Source organism: Myxine glutinosa, chromosome 4, assembly GCF_964187855.1.
Source record: "Myxine glutinosa chromosome 4, kmMyxGlut1.1, whole genome shotgun sequence".
In the NCBI taxonomy this organism is placed as follows: Eukaryota; Metazoa; Chordata; class Myxini; order Myxiniformes; family Myxinidae; genus Myxine; species Myxine glutinosa.
Window position 1 is genome coordinate 83,063,166 of NC_136264.1, and position 17,152 is coordinate 83,080,317.

A 17,152-nucleotide genomic window follows, 5' to 3' on the forward strand; every position below is an offset into this window, starting at 1 on the left:
AGGAAATAACTAACTTGGGACCTTATGTTGGTGGCCGTTGCCTTGGTGCGTGCTGGTTCGTAGAACCGCAACCATATATTTGCTCCACTTCTCCCGCTAAACAAGACAAGAACAAGCTGATTTGATTTTGATTAAGGTCTGGATGCACATCCGGCCAACAACAGTGAGATACAAAACTTAAACTTTCCAGCCTGTCAAGGTATGCGCTCTACTGAGTACTATTCTTTTTTTAAATTCTGCATTATTGATTTTTTGCTTGGGAGAGTAATGTATTGTGATCTAGACAAATGCCCATCCTTCCCTTCCTTTCATTACTGTCCATATCTTTGCCATTGTTGTTTCTGTTACTCTCTGGTTATGTTTTCAGGGATTATCATTTGTTTTGCCTTATTTGGTTATTTTCCAAAATAACCTCATGGAGTGGGTCCCGGTGTACGTACGTCTGTTAACATTTGGCAAAAATATCTTCTCACAAGGTACCCGACCGATTATGGACCAAATTTGGTATGATTTATCAGGACAGCAAGGCCTCATCGGGTTGTGCTCCAAATCCAGATGCATCCCCTATACAGTGGTTTTGCCACAAATATTGGTATCTTGTTCATAAATCTTCTTCTCAGAAACCACCAGACAGATCCAGACCAAACAAGGCATTGGGACCATGCCATAACTAACCTTAAGTTGTGCTCCTCATGGCCGTCTCTCCCCCGGAAATGGGCCACACACCCCCTCCCCAAATCCTCCTTTTCACGAAAACATCTTCTTTGAGCAATGCACACTAAATTTTGTTCATTGCATCAGGACAAGCAAGGTCTCATGGGGTTGTGCTCCCCTTCCAAATTCCACCTATGAAGGGGGTAAAAGTGGGGGTTTGCCCCTAATTTTGGTGTTTCATTCAAAAAACGTCTCATAAACCAATCGGATCCAGACCAAATGGCCATGCGGCATTGAGACCATGCCCTAAACCTAGGTTGTGCTCCCCATGGCCGTATCTCCTCTGGAAAGGGGTCCACACGCCCCCTCTCCGAATCCTTTATTTTCACTAAAATGTCTTTTGCTTCCAAACAACCCTGCTGATTCAAACCAAATCGGACAGGATGCATCAGGACAGGTAGGTCTTAAGAAAATGTTAAAAAGACAATTTGACTTGTAGATTTTTTTCAACGGCAGGTTAAATGAGCCCCATGTTGCAGAACGGAGTCACTGAAAATGCGCACACAGCGACGACACGAAAGACTTGATAAGCATTTTAACATAATTTCGGAAGTCTCATATTGCTTGGTACTTTTAAAACCTTTCTGAAATTCGATTTTTTTTTTTTCCCCCAAGACTTAAACTCTGTCGATTGCATGATTATAAAGTGTGAACTTGTTTAAATGTGAGCCGGGATGAAAAAGCTATTGGTACATTTTGTAAAACAAAAAAACAACTTTTGCAGATACTTTTTGCTTGGCATCAGTGGTGGCCATCTGTACAGGTTTATAATCGCATTACTTACATAGCAGCTGCTGTCATTTTGAAATCAAGAAACCCAGTGCACAACACCATATGGTTAATGGAGTCACAGCTCTCCAGAGAATAACTGTACTTATGTCTATTTATATTTGTACGAGTAGGTGTGAGAGGGTGTTGGCAGGAAATTAGCGATCTGTACCAGGCTGAGGATGGAAGGAGTGTCCGTGACGAATAGAGCTTTTAATTATTGGTGCCATTTACCTCCACTACCCTTACGAGTCACAGCCTGTTGGAGCTTCCCAACTGAATAATGGTATTGCATACTTGGTTGTCTTGGTTTTAAAATGAAACTTAAGAGCCGGTCGTTTGTGATTATTGTTTATTTTTGAAGTGTTAGTTTTTTTGTACGAGACATAATTGTAAAAGATTCCTCGGTCGATTTATGCTCTTCGTGATTTATTTTACATCTGCATCATGTTGCTGTCCTGTGACTACCTGTATCTCCACGGGACCTTTTGTCATTTCCCATTTATAATTGCTTTCCTCCCCTAACACAGATGGCGTGCATTTTTCCAGCTGTTTATGTTCATAATGCTTTGATTTGACTCTTCTACGAACAAGAGTTAAAGAGATTGCTGATTTATTTTATAAATACACCACTCTGCTGACTTGTTTTTATACAACAGGAATTTTAAAGGCCATTTTCCCTGCAAGAGCGGGGGTTAGCCTTGCGGTCCCCATGACAATCTTCTCCATTTTGCCCTATTTTCTGCATCTCCCCTTGTTAACCCCCTTGCCCGCATTTCTTCTTCGACCATCTTTAGCCAAGTCTTTCTCGGTCTTCCCCGTCCTCTACTTCCTTCCACATTCATTTCCATCACTCTTCTCAACCAGTCACTTTCATCCTTCCTCAACACATGACCAAACCATCTCAACCTGTTCCTCTTCACAGCATCAATCACAGGCTCTATTCCCATCATCTTTCGCAATTCATCATTTGGCTTCCTCTCTCTCAACGATACTCCACACATCCACCGAACCATTCGCATTTCCACCCTTTCCAGCCTTCGTTGCTGCTCTACGTTCATTACCCATGTCTCGCTCCCATAAATCATAACACTTCTCACACATGCAGCACACACCTTTCCCTTCAGCTTCAACGACACTACCCTCCTCGTCAGTACACCACTCAGTTCCCGAAACTTCTTCCATGCACATTTCACTCTAGCAACCGTTGCCGAGTCTGATCCACCTTCTCCATTCAGCATGTCTCCTAGGTAACAAAATGTTTTCACACCTTCCAGCTTCACGCCGTCTCCAAGATCCAACTCAACATTTCCTCCATCTGCAGCTCCCTCTGTGCACACCTTGCACTTGAATGTAGCTGCCACACTGGTTAATGACCCTCTCAAACCACTACATTTTTGATGAACCCACTCAGCGCACATTGTACATTGAATTGAGTTCACTCCGACACCCTTCCTGCACATAGCACATGGCCACTTCCCAGTTCTTTCCACCTCACCACATGCTTTACCACTTGCCATCACCTTTGTTTTTCCGATATTCACCTTCAGACCTTTCGTCTCCATACATTCCTTCCACTTGTTCATCTTCTCCTTCAGTCCATCCATACTTTCTGCAATCAACACCAGATCATCTGCATACAACAACTCCCACGGTAAACCCTCCTTTACGTTCCGAGCCAGCACCTCCATCACAACTACAAATAGTAGTGGACTTAGTACTGACCCCTGATGCACTCCCACCTTCACCTCAAGCTCACCACTGTTCCCGTCCTTCATCCTTACAGCTGTGTGCGCTCTTTTGTACATTGACATCACTACTCTGATCAACCATTCCTCCACTCCTAACTTCCTCAATGCCCATGTCACCACTTCACGTGGAACCCTATCGAATGCTTTCTCCAGATCAACAAACCCAAGAAACAACTTCTTCCTCTTCTCCATGTACTTCTCCTGCAGCTGCCTCACAATAAAAAGCGCGTCTGTCGTTCCTCTTCCTGGCATAAATCTAAACTGCATTTTGTCAATCTTCACTTTCTTCCTTATCCTCCTCTCCAACACCCTTTCCAATACCTTCATTCCATGCTCCAATAACTTTATCGCTCGGTACGAGCCACAGTCCAGAGGGTCACCTTTCCCCTTGTATAGAGGGACGAGGGTACTCAGTTCCCAATCCACTGGAATGCCGCCTTCTTTCACCACCAGATTGCAGATCTCTGTCATTCTCTTCACACCCCAATTTCCCGCTGCCTTCAACATATCTCCCACAACTCCCGTCGGCCCTCCCGCTTTTCGACTCTTCATTGCTTTAATCGCTTCCTCAACTTCCTTCTCGGTTATCTTCTCTGCCGGTCCTAAAACTGGGTTACTCTCTATGTTGCCATCCCATTCATTCTCTGCATTCAACAGTATTTCCATATATCTCTTCCGTCTTCCTTTAATTCCATCTGGGTCCACAACGATTTGTCCCACTTCATCCTTCAAGCAACTCACCCCCATCACATCACACCTCTCTTTCGCTATCTGCTTTGCAATCCTGAATACCGCTCCCTGACCCTCTTCCAAATCCAAGCGTTCTCCGAACATTTTCCTACATGCTTCCTGCGCCTTTGCTACCTCTTTCTTTGCAGCCTTCTTGGCTGTCTTATAACTTTCATGCTCTTCCTTTTCTGTCCCCGTACCCTTCGCCTCCTGCCACTCCTTGAACTTCTTCCTCTTCTCGTCAATCTTCTTTCCAACTTCATCATCCCACCACCATGCTTCCGAGTGCCTCGGTGGTCCTTTTGGCCATCCACATTCCTCACCAACGGCTCCCAACAGACTATCTTTCATTGACATCCAACCACTTTCAAGCTCAACCACATCATCCTCTACCATACTCAGCCTCTCTTTTAATGCCTCCCTCACTGTCACCTCTTTCAACCTCCACACCTTCATTCTCGGTTGGTACTTCACCCGCCGAGCTCTCCTCGCACCTTTCAACCTTATGTCGCAGACAACCAAGTGGTGCGGTGAAACAGCCTCCTCTCCCGGGATCACCTTTGTGTCCCGGAGGTGCCCCCTATCTCGCCTACGCACCATCAGGTAGTCAACGGTTGTCGTCGACCCACCTGACGTGTATGTAACAAGCTTATTATCCTCTTTCTGGAACTGAGTATTACAAATCAACAAATCAGCTCCATCAGCAAACTCCAAAATCCTTTCACCTTCTCCATTTCTCACACCATATCCGTAACCCCCATGAACTCCCTCAAAACCGTCCATACTCCTTCCCACAGTCCATTTAGGTCTCCTCCTACCACAACAACTTCCTTATCTTTCACGTTTTCCATCAGCTTCTCTATTGCACACCAGAACTTGTCCTTTTCTTCATCGCTCCGACCAACCTGCGGAGCATATCCCAAGATGACATTCACCAAGAGCTTTCCAATCATCATTTTCACCATCATCAACCTTTCACTCACTCTCGTCACACTCACCACACTGTCTACAAACTCCTCAGAAAACAGGACACCAACACCATTCACGCCTGCTGGGCACCCTTGCCACACAAACTTGTATTTCTGTCCCTGCCTTCCCTTCACCATTCTCACACCACTTCCCTTCCATCTTGTCTCCTGCACACAACATATGTCCACTCTTCTTCTGACCAATACTTCCACCACTTCTCCTGATCTCCCTGTCATTGTCCCTACATTCCATGTCCCAAACCTCAGAAACTGATCTCCACGTCGGGCATCAGACTTTTCGTCGTCATAAATGGAGTGATTTCCACCCTTGCTTCGATCGGGTTCCCCACCTTGAGTTTTGACGAGAGGGAGTGGGGTCCCCCACGGGGTACTCCGGGCTGTACCCTGCCCATATCTAGTTGTAATTGTCATGGTTCTCTTTTTGAGGCAATGTTTTTATGGCCGGATGCCCTTCCTGACGCCAACCCTTTTAGTTGCCTCTTACGACACGCAGGGATACGGTGTACCTATTCTAAACCGGGGTACACACCGGGTATATATGTTTTTATATGTTTTTTAATGGTATTAATGCAGGTATATGTTTTTATAAATACGAATATTTAATTAATGCATGTAGTGTGCACCAAAAGTGCTGTTTAATGTCGCTCAACAATGTATTTGTTTGAACCTATATTATGCAACCCTAACGGATGTGAAAATTCTAATGATAACACATTGTGGAGCACTTTTCAATTATATTTATGTCTTTAATATTTTGCTCCCACCACCTTTCCTTGTCACAGTTCAAAGACTGGAATTACCTGACACGCAGCCACTTGAGGTGACAGCAGTGATTGCCAGCCAGAATCTAGTTGTAAAGTTATTCAATTCCAACAATTGCAAAGCTCAGGGATCTTGGTCTTATGCCGGCGACACGCAGGCAGCTGTGCCACCGTCGGCCATGTCTTGCGAGCGCGTGGAACGGTACTTCCAGTCATTGCTCAACGTCGACCCCTTGGAGATGCCGTCGCCAACTGAGCAGTCGTTTGACCCAGTGCACGACGAGTTGCGTAACAGCGCGGTAGCAATGCCTCGGTGTCGCTTCTTCAGCCAGGACCTCCTTTGCTACCTTGACCAGCCTGACCGATATAAACTTACACCACCCGGTGTTGGAAAGTTTGGGTTTGGAAGTAAGTTCTTGCTTTATGTGCGTCCCATATAAAATGATATCCAACCTTTGTTGATATAGATGATTATGCTTCAGCAGAGGTAAATATGAGGAGGTGAATAGATCCTAGCTCTGTGACTGTACCTGTTTGCCAATCTTTGTTTGGATTTTCCATTTCAAATCGGTTCAAATGTTCTGTTGGGACTGGCTTTTCAGTGTGTTTCAACCACAGCACAAGCTTTTTAGTTTTCTCAGTTTTTATGCCTCCGACGACGAAGTCGCCAGAGGCATATATATATATATTTAAAATATATATATATTTTTTTGGTTACAGGATCGAGGCTTATGAAAGAGCTCACATGCATCACACAGAAAAAAATCAAACAGACACACAAAGTATATAATAATGGTAGCGGTAGACAAGATGGGGAGAGAGGGGAAAGCACACAAACACAACATTTGAGAGCAGGGACATCGGGAGATCTGTGGGAGGGAGAGGGCTTTGGGAGAGGAGGCGTGGGAAGGGGGAGGGGGGTGGGGGTGGGAGAAGTATAAAACACAAGGACACTGCAAGGACTTCCAGGAAGGAAGTTGTTATTTCAAAAAAGTGAATCTGGGGTGAAATTAGCGGGGGTAGAAAAGATCAAGGTTTTGGATGGGGGAAGATAAGAGATGGTGGTGAACAGCTGTTTTAAAGACCTGTAGTGAGGAGTGGGATTGAAGAGAGTGAGGGAGTTTGATCCAGAGGCAAGAGAAAAGAGGAATGAAGGAGTGCAGGTGAGCAGAGAGTCTTGATTTTGGCAGTTTAACCATAAGAGGGTTGCAGGCAGATCTTGTGCGACCTGCAGGAATATTTGGGGGACAGAGCTCAGACAGAGCAGGGGGAGCTAGGCCGGAGAGGAGTCGGTAGAAGACAGAAAGACCACCAACCTGCCTGCGGTGAGTAAGTGAAAGGCCCTCGGAGTTAGCTTCATCGCGGGAGATTCCAATCATTCTGAAAGCTTTGATTTCAACAACGTGAAGCCGAGCTAGGTGTGAGGCAGGAGCACCGGCCCAGAGGGGAGAACAGTATTCCATTGAGTTGCGGATGAAAGCCTTGTATTATGCCATTGCCATTAATGCCTTGATGCCATTAATGCCATTATGCTTTCAGTTGTCTGTCCGGCTGTCCGTCCAACCGTCCGTGATTTTCATTACCACGATAACTTGAGAACGGCTGAAGGGATCTTAGTCAAACTTGGTGCAAGTATGTATAATGAGGTAAAGATGAACTGATTCCATTTTGGGGTCAAGAGGTCAAAGGTCAAAGTCTGTTATAGGTCTATAACTTGAGAACAGCTTAAAGGGATCTAGTTCAAACTTGGTACCGATATGTATAATGATGTAAACATGAACTGATTTAATTTTGGGGTCAAGAGGTCATGTCAGGTAAAAATGTGATAACTTGAGAACAGCTAAATGGATTTAAATTAAACTTCGTACAAGTATAATTGTAATGATGTAATAATGTGGGCAGAGGCATATCGGTCAACGTTGTGACGTCGAAGAGTGCCGTTCTCGTTGTTCTATTTATAACGACTGCATGCTAGGTGTTGAGATTATTTTAAGTGCACACTTTTGCTGTGGTCCCAGACACTGTTTGTGTTGGATCGTTGGATGTGCAATGAAGGTTTTTGGCTTACCCAAGGGTATATATTTATACCGATCTCGACAAGATTTGACACACAAAATACCTTGTCGCAACCTTTACAGTTTTTCGCAGGTAGACATCAGTCTGGTGTCTTAATTTCCTAATTTGGCAAAGATTAATGTTTTCACATGTTTGTAATTATGCACTTTGTGGTGGCCTTGGAAGCCTTTGTGCAAACGATGTCCTGCCCAAGTATAACGGCCTGATCTGACCTTTGACCTAAAAAAAAAAAAGTTTTTATAATTGGTAGGCCTTGATGCTGTGGCCACTCTGCAATACTGTTTGCATTGGCCAAGTTAGTTTATTAATTTTATCAGTAAATAAATAAACAAATAGGTCATTTATTTATTTATTTGCTGTTTGCCTTTGCCAACGGTTATTTATTTATTTTGGCCCTTTTTTTTCAGTTCTGATTTCTATGGTTTTCAAGAGCAAAGTTTTCATTTTACCTGTGTTAAATTCAAAATATGTCATTGGAGGAATGATCATTTTTGATTGCTATAACACAATTTGTGTATGTCTGGGACTTATTACTCTTTTGCCAATATGCACGAACTGAATTATTTTAATACAAGTTATTAATCGTATAATATGAAACCATTTATTCATTTTGAAAGTTTATGCCTGTTCATATTTTGTATATGTGGGGATGAGCACATTTTCCCATCTGAACCTTTATTTGTAATACCTTGTGTGTGTGTGTGTATATATATATATATATATATATATATATATATATATATATATATATATATATATATATATATATATATATATATATATATATATATATATATATATATATATATCAGCCTTGTGTCCCATTGGGACGAAGAGTAAACATTTGTGTGTGTATATATACAGTGCATTCAGAAAGTATTCAGACCCCTTCACTTTTTTCACATTTTGTTATGTTGCAGCAACAACAACAACAACAACAACAACAACAGGCCATTTTCTCTGCAAGAGCGGGGGTTAGCCTTGCGGTCCCCATGAAAAACTTCTCCATTTTGCCCTATTTTCTGCATCACCCCTTGTTAACTCCCTTGCCCACATTTCTTCTTCGACCATCTTTAGCCAAGTCTTTCTCGGTCTTCCCCGCTCCATTTTGCCCTATTTTCTGCATCTCCCCTGGTTAACCCCCTTGCCCGCATTTCTTCTTCGACCATCTTTAGCCAAGTCTTTCTCGGTCTTCCCCGTCGTCTACTTCCTTCAACATTCATTTCCATCACTCTTCTTTGTTATGTTGTTATGTTATCACTTGTTATGTTGCAGCCTTATGCTGAAATCGTTTAAATTCATTTTTTCCCTCATCAATCTACACTCAATACCCCATAATGAAAGAGAAAACAGGATTTTAGAAAGTTTTACAAATTTATTAAAAAGAAAAAAACGAAAATATCACATTTACATAAGTATTCATACCCTTTGCTATGACACTTGAAATTTAGCTCAGGTGCCTCCCATTTCTCTTGATCATCTTTGAGATGTTTCTGCACCTTGATTGGAGTCCACCTGTGGTAAATTCAATTGATTGGACATGATTTGGAAAGGCACGCACCTGTCTATATAAGGTCTCACAGCTGACGATGCATATCAGAGCAAAAACCAAGCCATGAGGTCAAAGGAACTGCCTGCAGAGCTCAGAGACAGGATTGTGTCGAGGCACAGATCTGGGGAAGCCTACAAAACAATTTCTGCTGCATTGAAGGTTCCTCAGAGCACAGTGGCCTCCATAATTCTTAAATGGAAGAAGTTTGGAACAACCAGGACTCTTCCTAAGCTGGCCGTCCGGCCAAACTGAGCAATCGGGGGAGAAGGGCCTTGGTAAGAGGTGACCAAGAACCTGATGGTCACTCTGGCTGAGCTCCAGAGATCCTGTGTGGAGATGGGAGAAACTTCCAGATGGACAACCATCACTACAACACTCCACTGATCTGGGCTTTATGGCAGAGTGGCCAGACGGAAGCCTCTCCTCAGTGAAAGACACATGAAAGTCCACAGAATCCTGTTTCTTACAGTCTGAGAATCCTTTAGGTGCTTTTTTGCAAACTCAAAGCGGGCTATCATGTGTCTTTCACTGAGGAGAGGCTTTCGTCTGGCCACTCTGCCATAAAGCCCAGATCGGTGGAGTGTTGCAGTGATGGTTGTCCTTCTGGAAGTTTCTCCCATCTCCACACAGCATCTCTGTAGCTCAGCCAGAGTGAGCATCGTTGTCTTGGTCACCTCTCTTACCAAGGCCATTCTCCCCCGATTGCTCAGTTTGGCCAGGAGGCCAGCTCTAGGAAGAGTCCTGGTTGTTCCAAACTTCTTCCATTTAAGAATTATGGAGGCCACTGTGCTCTTGGGAACCTTCAATGCAGCAGATTTTTTTTTTGTAGGCTTCCCCAGATCTGTGCCTCGACACAATCCTGTCTGAGCTCTGCAGGCAGTTCCTCTGACCTTATGGCTTGGTTTTTGCTCTGATATGCATCGTCAGCTGTGAGACCTTATATGGACAGGTGTGTGCCTTTCCAAATCATGTCCAATCAATTGAATTTACCACAGGTGGACTCGAATCAAGGTGTGGACACATCTCAAAGATGATCAAGAGAAATGGGAGGGAGGCGCCTGAGCTAAATTTCAAGTGTCATAGCAAAGGGTCTGAATACTTATGTAAATGTGATATTTCAGTTTTTTCCTTTTAATACATTTGCAAAACTTTCTAAAATACTGTTTTCTCTTTGTCATTATGGGGTATTGAGTGTAGATTGATGAGGGAAAAAATGAATTTAAACGATTTCAGCATGAGGCTGCAACATAACAAAATGTGAAAAAAGTGAACGGGTCTGAATACTTTCTGAATGCACTGTATATATGGTACTTAGTAGCATCTTGACCACCTTTTATGTTTTCACTTTTGGACTAACTGGCATCTGTCATAACAAATAGGTCATGGAACTGAAAGAGTTGATGCTTTGGAGGCTAGTGAAGATTCACCCCCTCAGCAGGAACCTCCATCAGGTAGTCCAAGTGACATACCGGTGGATGGCCAAACACCAAACTCCAGCAAAGTTCATTCGCCTAACACTGCAGAGACAAACTCTGCATCTGCTGTCAATGTCAGTCATCCGCCATCCAAAGGTGTTGACACTGATTATGACATGGATCAGCTGAAGCAACTTATAGAGCTCGTTTGGGCTCGCAAGGCATCTCAAGAGACCGTGACAAAGGTGAGCAATGTTTGGCATAATTATTATCAGTTTTTGGTCCTTGGTATTTTGGTCAGAAAAATAGCTGTTATATTTTTGTTTTGAAAGTCCTATGTTTTCACAGTCAAAACTTATTGTAATCTTGCCTGAGGGCTTGTGAATGTGTGTGTGTTACTTGTCTTGCATTTATGTTTACAAAGGATAATTATCTTTAATGATCGTTGTTTTATGTTGATGGAAGGCTTCGATGAGAAAATTGACGTTTTTATCTGGATCCTGATTTTGCACTTTTTATATCACTAGGATAATGATGCAGGAGAAACGTCCCCACTGAACCCTCCAGATGGTGAAAAATACCCCCATGAAGTTTCATATCACCAACCAGGTAAGCAACAGTATCCTTAAAGTTCTCTTCTGTATTTAAACCAATATCAATCCATCCAAAGTGGGCTGGCCAAGAAGCAAGCAATCCCTCTACTGAGCTATCTAGCCTGGGTTTGAATCTCAACCCAGCTATAAACTGGCATCCTGGTGTTTCACCGGCAGGGTGATTCACCAATGTGTGTACTGGCCCTCAAATGGACATTAAACAAAGGTTCCCGTCTGCCGGCATTAGTTGGTGGACCTTAAAGATCCCACATACATACATACATACATACATACATACATACATACATACACTGTCAAACTCCACTATTTGTGGGGGATGCGTTCCTGGAAAGTGCCGCGAATTGTGAAACCACGATTGGCGGGGCATTGTTTCAATGGAAAAAGGGGGGATTGGTTCCCAAATTGCAAAAATCCACGAATGTTGACAAAAATCCCGCAAATGTTGATGAAAATCCCACAGGTGTCGAAAATCCGGTAGTAAGATGTCGGTCCCTGTACATAGAGAGTCCTGACATGGCGGTGTCCGTGCCTTTATTTAATTTCCGCACATGGTTAACACCTAAAATGCCATACACTCGACAAACTCTTAATCTGAACCGAATTTCAAAATATAAACAGCAAAATTAAACTAAACAGCAGTTCCAACTGCTAAACTAGAAAGCATCTGAAAATGTGAAGTCTGTCCATGTCCGTTTATATTCCGACGTCTTTTCTTCTTCTTCTGCTTCTTCTTCTTCATCCTCTTCCATATGCTCAAAATAACGAAAACAGTTTTAAAAAAAATACAAAATGAAAACTGATGGTTTTATGCAACCTTGACTTTTGAGCTTTATATCTTAAAAAAAAAAAAAAATCGGCTTCTACTTTTTGATTGGTGGACCAATTTTGTGACCCAATATGAAAATTCTTAAAATTTCAGGTCAATTGGATTAAAATTGATGATTTTATGTGACGCTGACTAACCTTTTGACAAAATAATTAATTTGCCTTCTCCGTATTATCATAATAAAGCTTTGGTAAAATTTTAATGACAATAGCTCAAATGGTAAAAATGTTGCGGCACGGACACATGCACACACGGACAAACACGTGGACATGGACACACATGGACACACATGGACACACACACGGACACACACGCACACGATTGCAAAACCCCGTCTCCTGCAAAAAAGTGTTCATTTGTTAAAAAAAAAACGTCTCCCCCTTTTGGGTGCCATTTGGGGCACCATGGACCCTTCACGGGGGTGCCAGAATCCGACAAAGTCGGTCACCGGTTTGACTTTTCCACTTCTGTGATTGCATCTATGACAATTGCATCTATGACTCGTGGGCGCCGCACTCAGTGCGAGTTCCAACTACGTAGCACTGCTCACGTGGAGCCCTCACCGTGGCTCAGTGGTTATCTTCCCGTACACCGTATGTAGGACCTCCATAATTTGTGGGCACCACAGACCCTCCATGGTGGCGCTATGAGCCACCAAAGTAAGTGCCACGTTCAACTTTTCCGCTCGTGCCACTTGGTGAGTTTCCAACTACGTAGTCTGACTCACCCAGGACCCTCAGCATGGGTCGTCGTGTATTCCGAACATGTATCTAAGTCTCCATAATTTGTGGGTGCCACAGACCTTCGGTGGGGGCGCTACAGGGCACCAAAGTAGGTCTCGCGATCACAACAACAACTGCATGCTTAGTAAACTAATGACTATTTTGAAAGGCAGAAAACAAAAGTGTAATTGTTTACTTGTAAATGTACTGTACTTAATTTGATTTGTAATCAAGTTATTTCAGTCGGCTTTTGGGTAATTCACAGCATGTGAGTTACGAGGGGGTGGCAATTTGACATCTCGCCCCGAGCGTCATTTTTCCTCGATACGCCACTGCGTGTTACTTATGTTATTACACTGAAGTTAACATAAATGGTATTGCATTGCATATGTCTATTGATTTGCATTTTAAAAGATATTGAAAATGCAATACTGAAAATCATTGCAACGCATCCTTTATCATCCCTTTTTGTCCCCCAACCCCCAGCGATCGAGGGATTTGGGGACCTCGCCATGCGCTGTGCCCTTCACTGGAATGGAAATTATGATTTTAACCTCGACTGTTCTGACTTCAGCACGCAGAAGGAGCTCTGTGTACTGCGTTCTTTACATGGGTACGTGATGGTGTCCTGTTTTTCTTCAGTACTGTATATCCAATTAGCCTTATTTCTCTTTTTTTCTAAGTTTTTGGAGGATTGTGATGGACACCTGGCAAATTTGTTTCAATGCTATAAATGTGCCCGTTCTATCTTATGAAAGATCTTTATGCATATCTGAAATGTAGATCGAGGTGTGGTGGTCACTCTTTATGTAGTACATCACTCTTTATGCAGTACATTTTCAGCATGCACAGTTTGGTCTGTTGTTTAAAACGATATCACTGTTCTGCCATTCTTTCCTCATTCCTTCAAAACACTTTCTTCATCTTTATTGTTTATTTATTTTTGCTCGGTAGAGGTAGGGTGCCCGACTATGAAGAAACCCATGCTGAAAGGTCCCGGCTGCTTTCTGTGCGTGGTGTAATACACCAGAATGTGAAATCGAAAGGGTCTCCTCTGCTGCGCCTCGTCGCGATCCAATCATCTAATTCCAAAAAACAACAGCTGGAGCAGTCAAACAGCTCACCTACATCAACTGACGATTGTCCTACAGTTGGAAAGCAGGCCTCAAAAGACATACCATCCATTGGTGCAACTGTAAGGAATTAGATTTTTAATCTTTGTCTTTTTATTATTGTTATGCCTTTGCCGGAGGCATTATGTTTTTGGGTTGTCCGACGGTCCGTCCGTCCGTGATAGGTTTGTGGTACCACGATAACTTGAGAACGGCTGAAAGGATCTAAGTGAAACTTGGTAAAGGTATGTATAATGATGTAAAGATAAACTGTTTCGATTTTGGGATCATGAGGTCAAAGGTCAGTGCTCATGTTATGTAAAAATCCTGTTGCCACGATAACTTGTGAACCAGTGATGGGATTTTGACCAAACTTGGTACAAGTATATATTATGATGCAAAGATGAACTGATTAGATTTCAGCATCAAGAGGTCAAAGGTCAGAGTCTGTTATAGGTTATTGGTACCACGGTAACTTAAGAACGCTTGAAGGGAACCAAGAAAATACTTGGTACAAGTATGTGTAATCATATAAAGAGAAACTACTTTACATTTAATTATCCATTTTATTAAATGTAAAGTACTTCACTTTAAAATCTTTACTTTATTAAAATTTAATTGTGTACTTGAACACTGCAGTACATAAATCGTCTGTCACGATACTTCCAAGAACCTCCAGTTTTGCAGTACCGTACTTCAATTTAAACAAGTGAATCCTCTTGGATTGCGCTGAGGTTCGGGCATGGAATTTCTAGGAGGAAGTATAATTTGTATGCAATGAAAGTACATGTAATATGGGATCGAGTAAGATTTGACATATCCACTTTTGTTATTCCCGATTCCTCATTATTTCAGAGTACATAGGCATAATGAAGAATATGACAATAAAAATCAGTATACAGAATTATTTTATTTAATTAATGCAAAGGAATTGGAAAGTCCGCCACGAATTTTTAATATATCTCGCCATTTTCCCGTCTGTTATTTTAGGCGGTGTATGACCGACCGTGCAGCGATTTAAAAAAAATATATCTTGGCAATTTTTTCAACCGAGTCTAACACTATGTTAGCGACTGTTAAAAATGAAATGATATATCGAATTAGAATTGAAATAAACCTGTGTGAGGGAGAAAGACAGCACGGGCCTAACTAAGCAGGCCTCAAAGCTATGCGAGTTAATAAAATGGTGGATATTTGTTTATGAAGCCTCTCCCAGAAGTCCCCCAACACGAACCAATCAGGAACTGCCACGCCCACTTATATGATCTCAGAATTCCTGTGACAGGAATTAGCGTTACACTGGCTGGAAGTCAATCGCTAGAGGCGCTTCCTCAGCGCCAATAAAGGTTCAATGAGTGGTGTATAAGGGTGCTGCTCGGGACTGCTTCTGGACTATATCAATAGCACTAAGCTTTCGGATTTTTTTTTTAACGATCGTTAATATCATTATTTTATTAAAATTGAAGTAACTGCGTGGGGTATTTTAATTTGTGCTTGTATTTAAACCCTCACTTTTAAAAAGCTTCTTGGAAGCATGACTGTTTGAAAAACCTATGCCTTGTATGGAGATAATGTTTTGTGAGTGGGAGAGATTCGTGGTAAACGTGTGTGTGTGTTTATTTGACAGTCTTGAGTATGTATGCTTTTTTTGTTTCTTTGGTTTTTTTTTTTTCATAATTGGTTCCTTGATTCACGATGCATAGATGCGACGTTGATATATATATATATATATATATATATATATATATATATATATACACATATATATTAATTTTATTTCTCATAAAGGCTTTCAAAACATGTTCCTTAACTACTTAATTGTTACCCCATCACATTGCCTGGCATGATTGTTTCACTGTAACTTTGTTATAAAAACGATTTTACACATTATCTTTCATATACACTTTGAATGAAGGGCAATACATATTCCTGTATGTGTGTTTTGGGTTTTCTTTCTTTCAGGATCGGGGGAAAGGGGGAGGGAGGGGAAGGGGGGGGGGGAGGCAGGCAGGAGAGGAAGGGGGTTCATATATATGCTAGTGGGTGAATGGGGTGAATGTGGCGTTCATCACGTTTTTGAGTTAAGTGTGATGCCGATCAGGAAGAAGAAGAAGCCGTACTACCAACTTCGTACACTTCCAGAATAGTTTGATTTATTTGTATTCAAATGTCTGGTGATTGTTTTGTATTTATTTATGCGAATGTGTACTTGTATATAACTGTCATTAATTTAAAAAGGCTAAGGCACAATGGAGCTAATTTTTTTTTAACTCCAAAAAAACGATCTTTTAAAAATATATATATTTTGTTTTTCCAAAAACACTCCCAGGCACTCACTGATGAACCTCCGAAAGTTTGACGAAGATCCGTCCATCTCTGAGAAAAATGGCGACACACACACACACACACACACACACACACACACACACACACACACACACACACACACACACACACACACATCTCTCTTATATAGTACAGCAGATAAGCTCTCATATTTTAACAAATTGTGCATTTTTTGAGAAAAGCATGAAATTTCTCGCATAGTTAGTATATACCATAAGGTTTATTTTCAGATGTGGAGGGAAGTCTCTCTTCCTCATATGTGGTGATTTCAACTGTCATCATGCCAGTTGGCTGGGTGTGGGTACCTCTCTCACCAGCCATGGCTCCTCAGCAAAGGACTTCTGCGACTCACTGGGACTGACACAATCTGTCAATTTCCCGACCCGGATCTCAGTCAACGGAACATCTTCTCTTCTGGACTTGGTTTTGACTAACTTCCCTGAAAATGTCTGCTGCTCTTCTTCTGCTCCAATCGGATCATCTGATCATGTCCTTGTTAAAGTGGACATCTCTCTGACCATCCTCAGGGAGCCTGCTCAGCGTCGACGAGTCTGGCATTTCACTCAGGCCAACTGGCACGGTCTTCAAGCAGCCATCAATCATCTGGACTGGTCTCCCATCTCTACCACCTCTGACATCAACTCATCCTGGGAATTCTTCCAAAGTAAATTGCTCTCTCTCATGCACAGATTTATCCCATCTCGTCTTCAGTTGTCATACCCTTCCTCCCGTCCATGGTACACGGAATCTTGTGGTGAGGCTGTTGCCCAGAAACAA

General features: G+C 42.3%; 1 protein-coding gene across 2 annotated transcripts in view; it reads left to right on the plus strand.

Annotated features, from left to right (window-relative positions):
- The window catches only part of LOC137424934 (protein TASOR), a 241,837-nt gene that overhangs the window by 131,410 nt on the left and 93,275 nt on the right, over positions 1-17,152 (plus strand). For both annotated transcript variants that reach the window (XM_068112841.2, XM_068112842.2), the window contains 5 exons: positions 5,734-6,120; positions 10,720-11,000; positions 11,283-11,364; positions 13,404-13,530; positions 13,872-14,112. In XM_068112841.2, the coding sequence (XP_067968942.2) occupies positions 5,734-6,120; positions 10,720-11,000; positions 11,283-11,364; positions 13,404-13,530; positions 13,872-14,112 (1,118 nt within the window). The remainder of the gene's footprint in view (positions 1-5,733; positions 6,121-10,719; positions 11,001-11,282; positions 11,365-13,403; positions 13,531-13,871; positions 14,113-17,152) is intronic.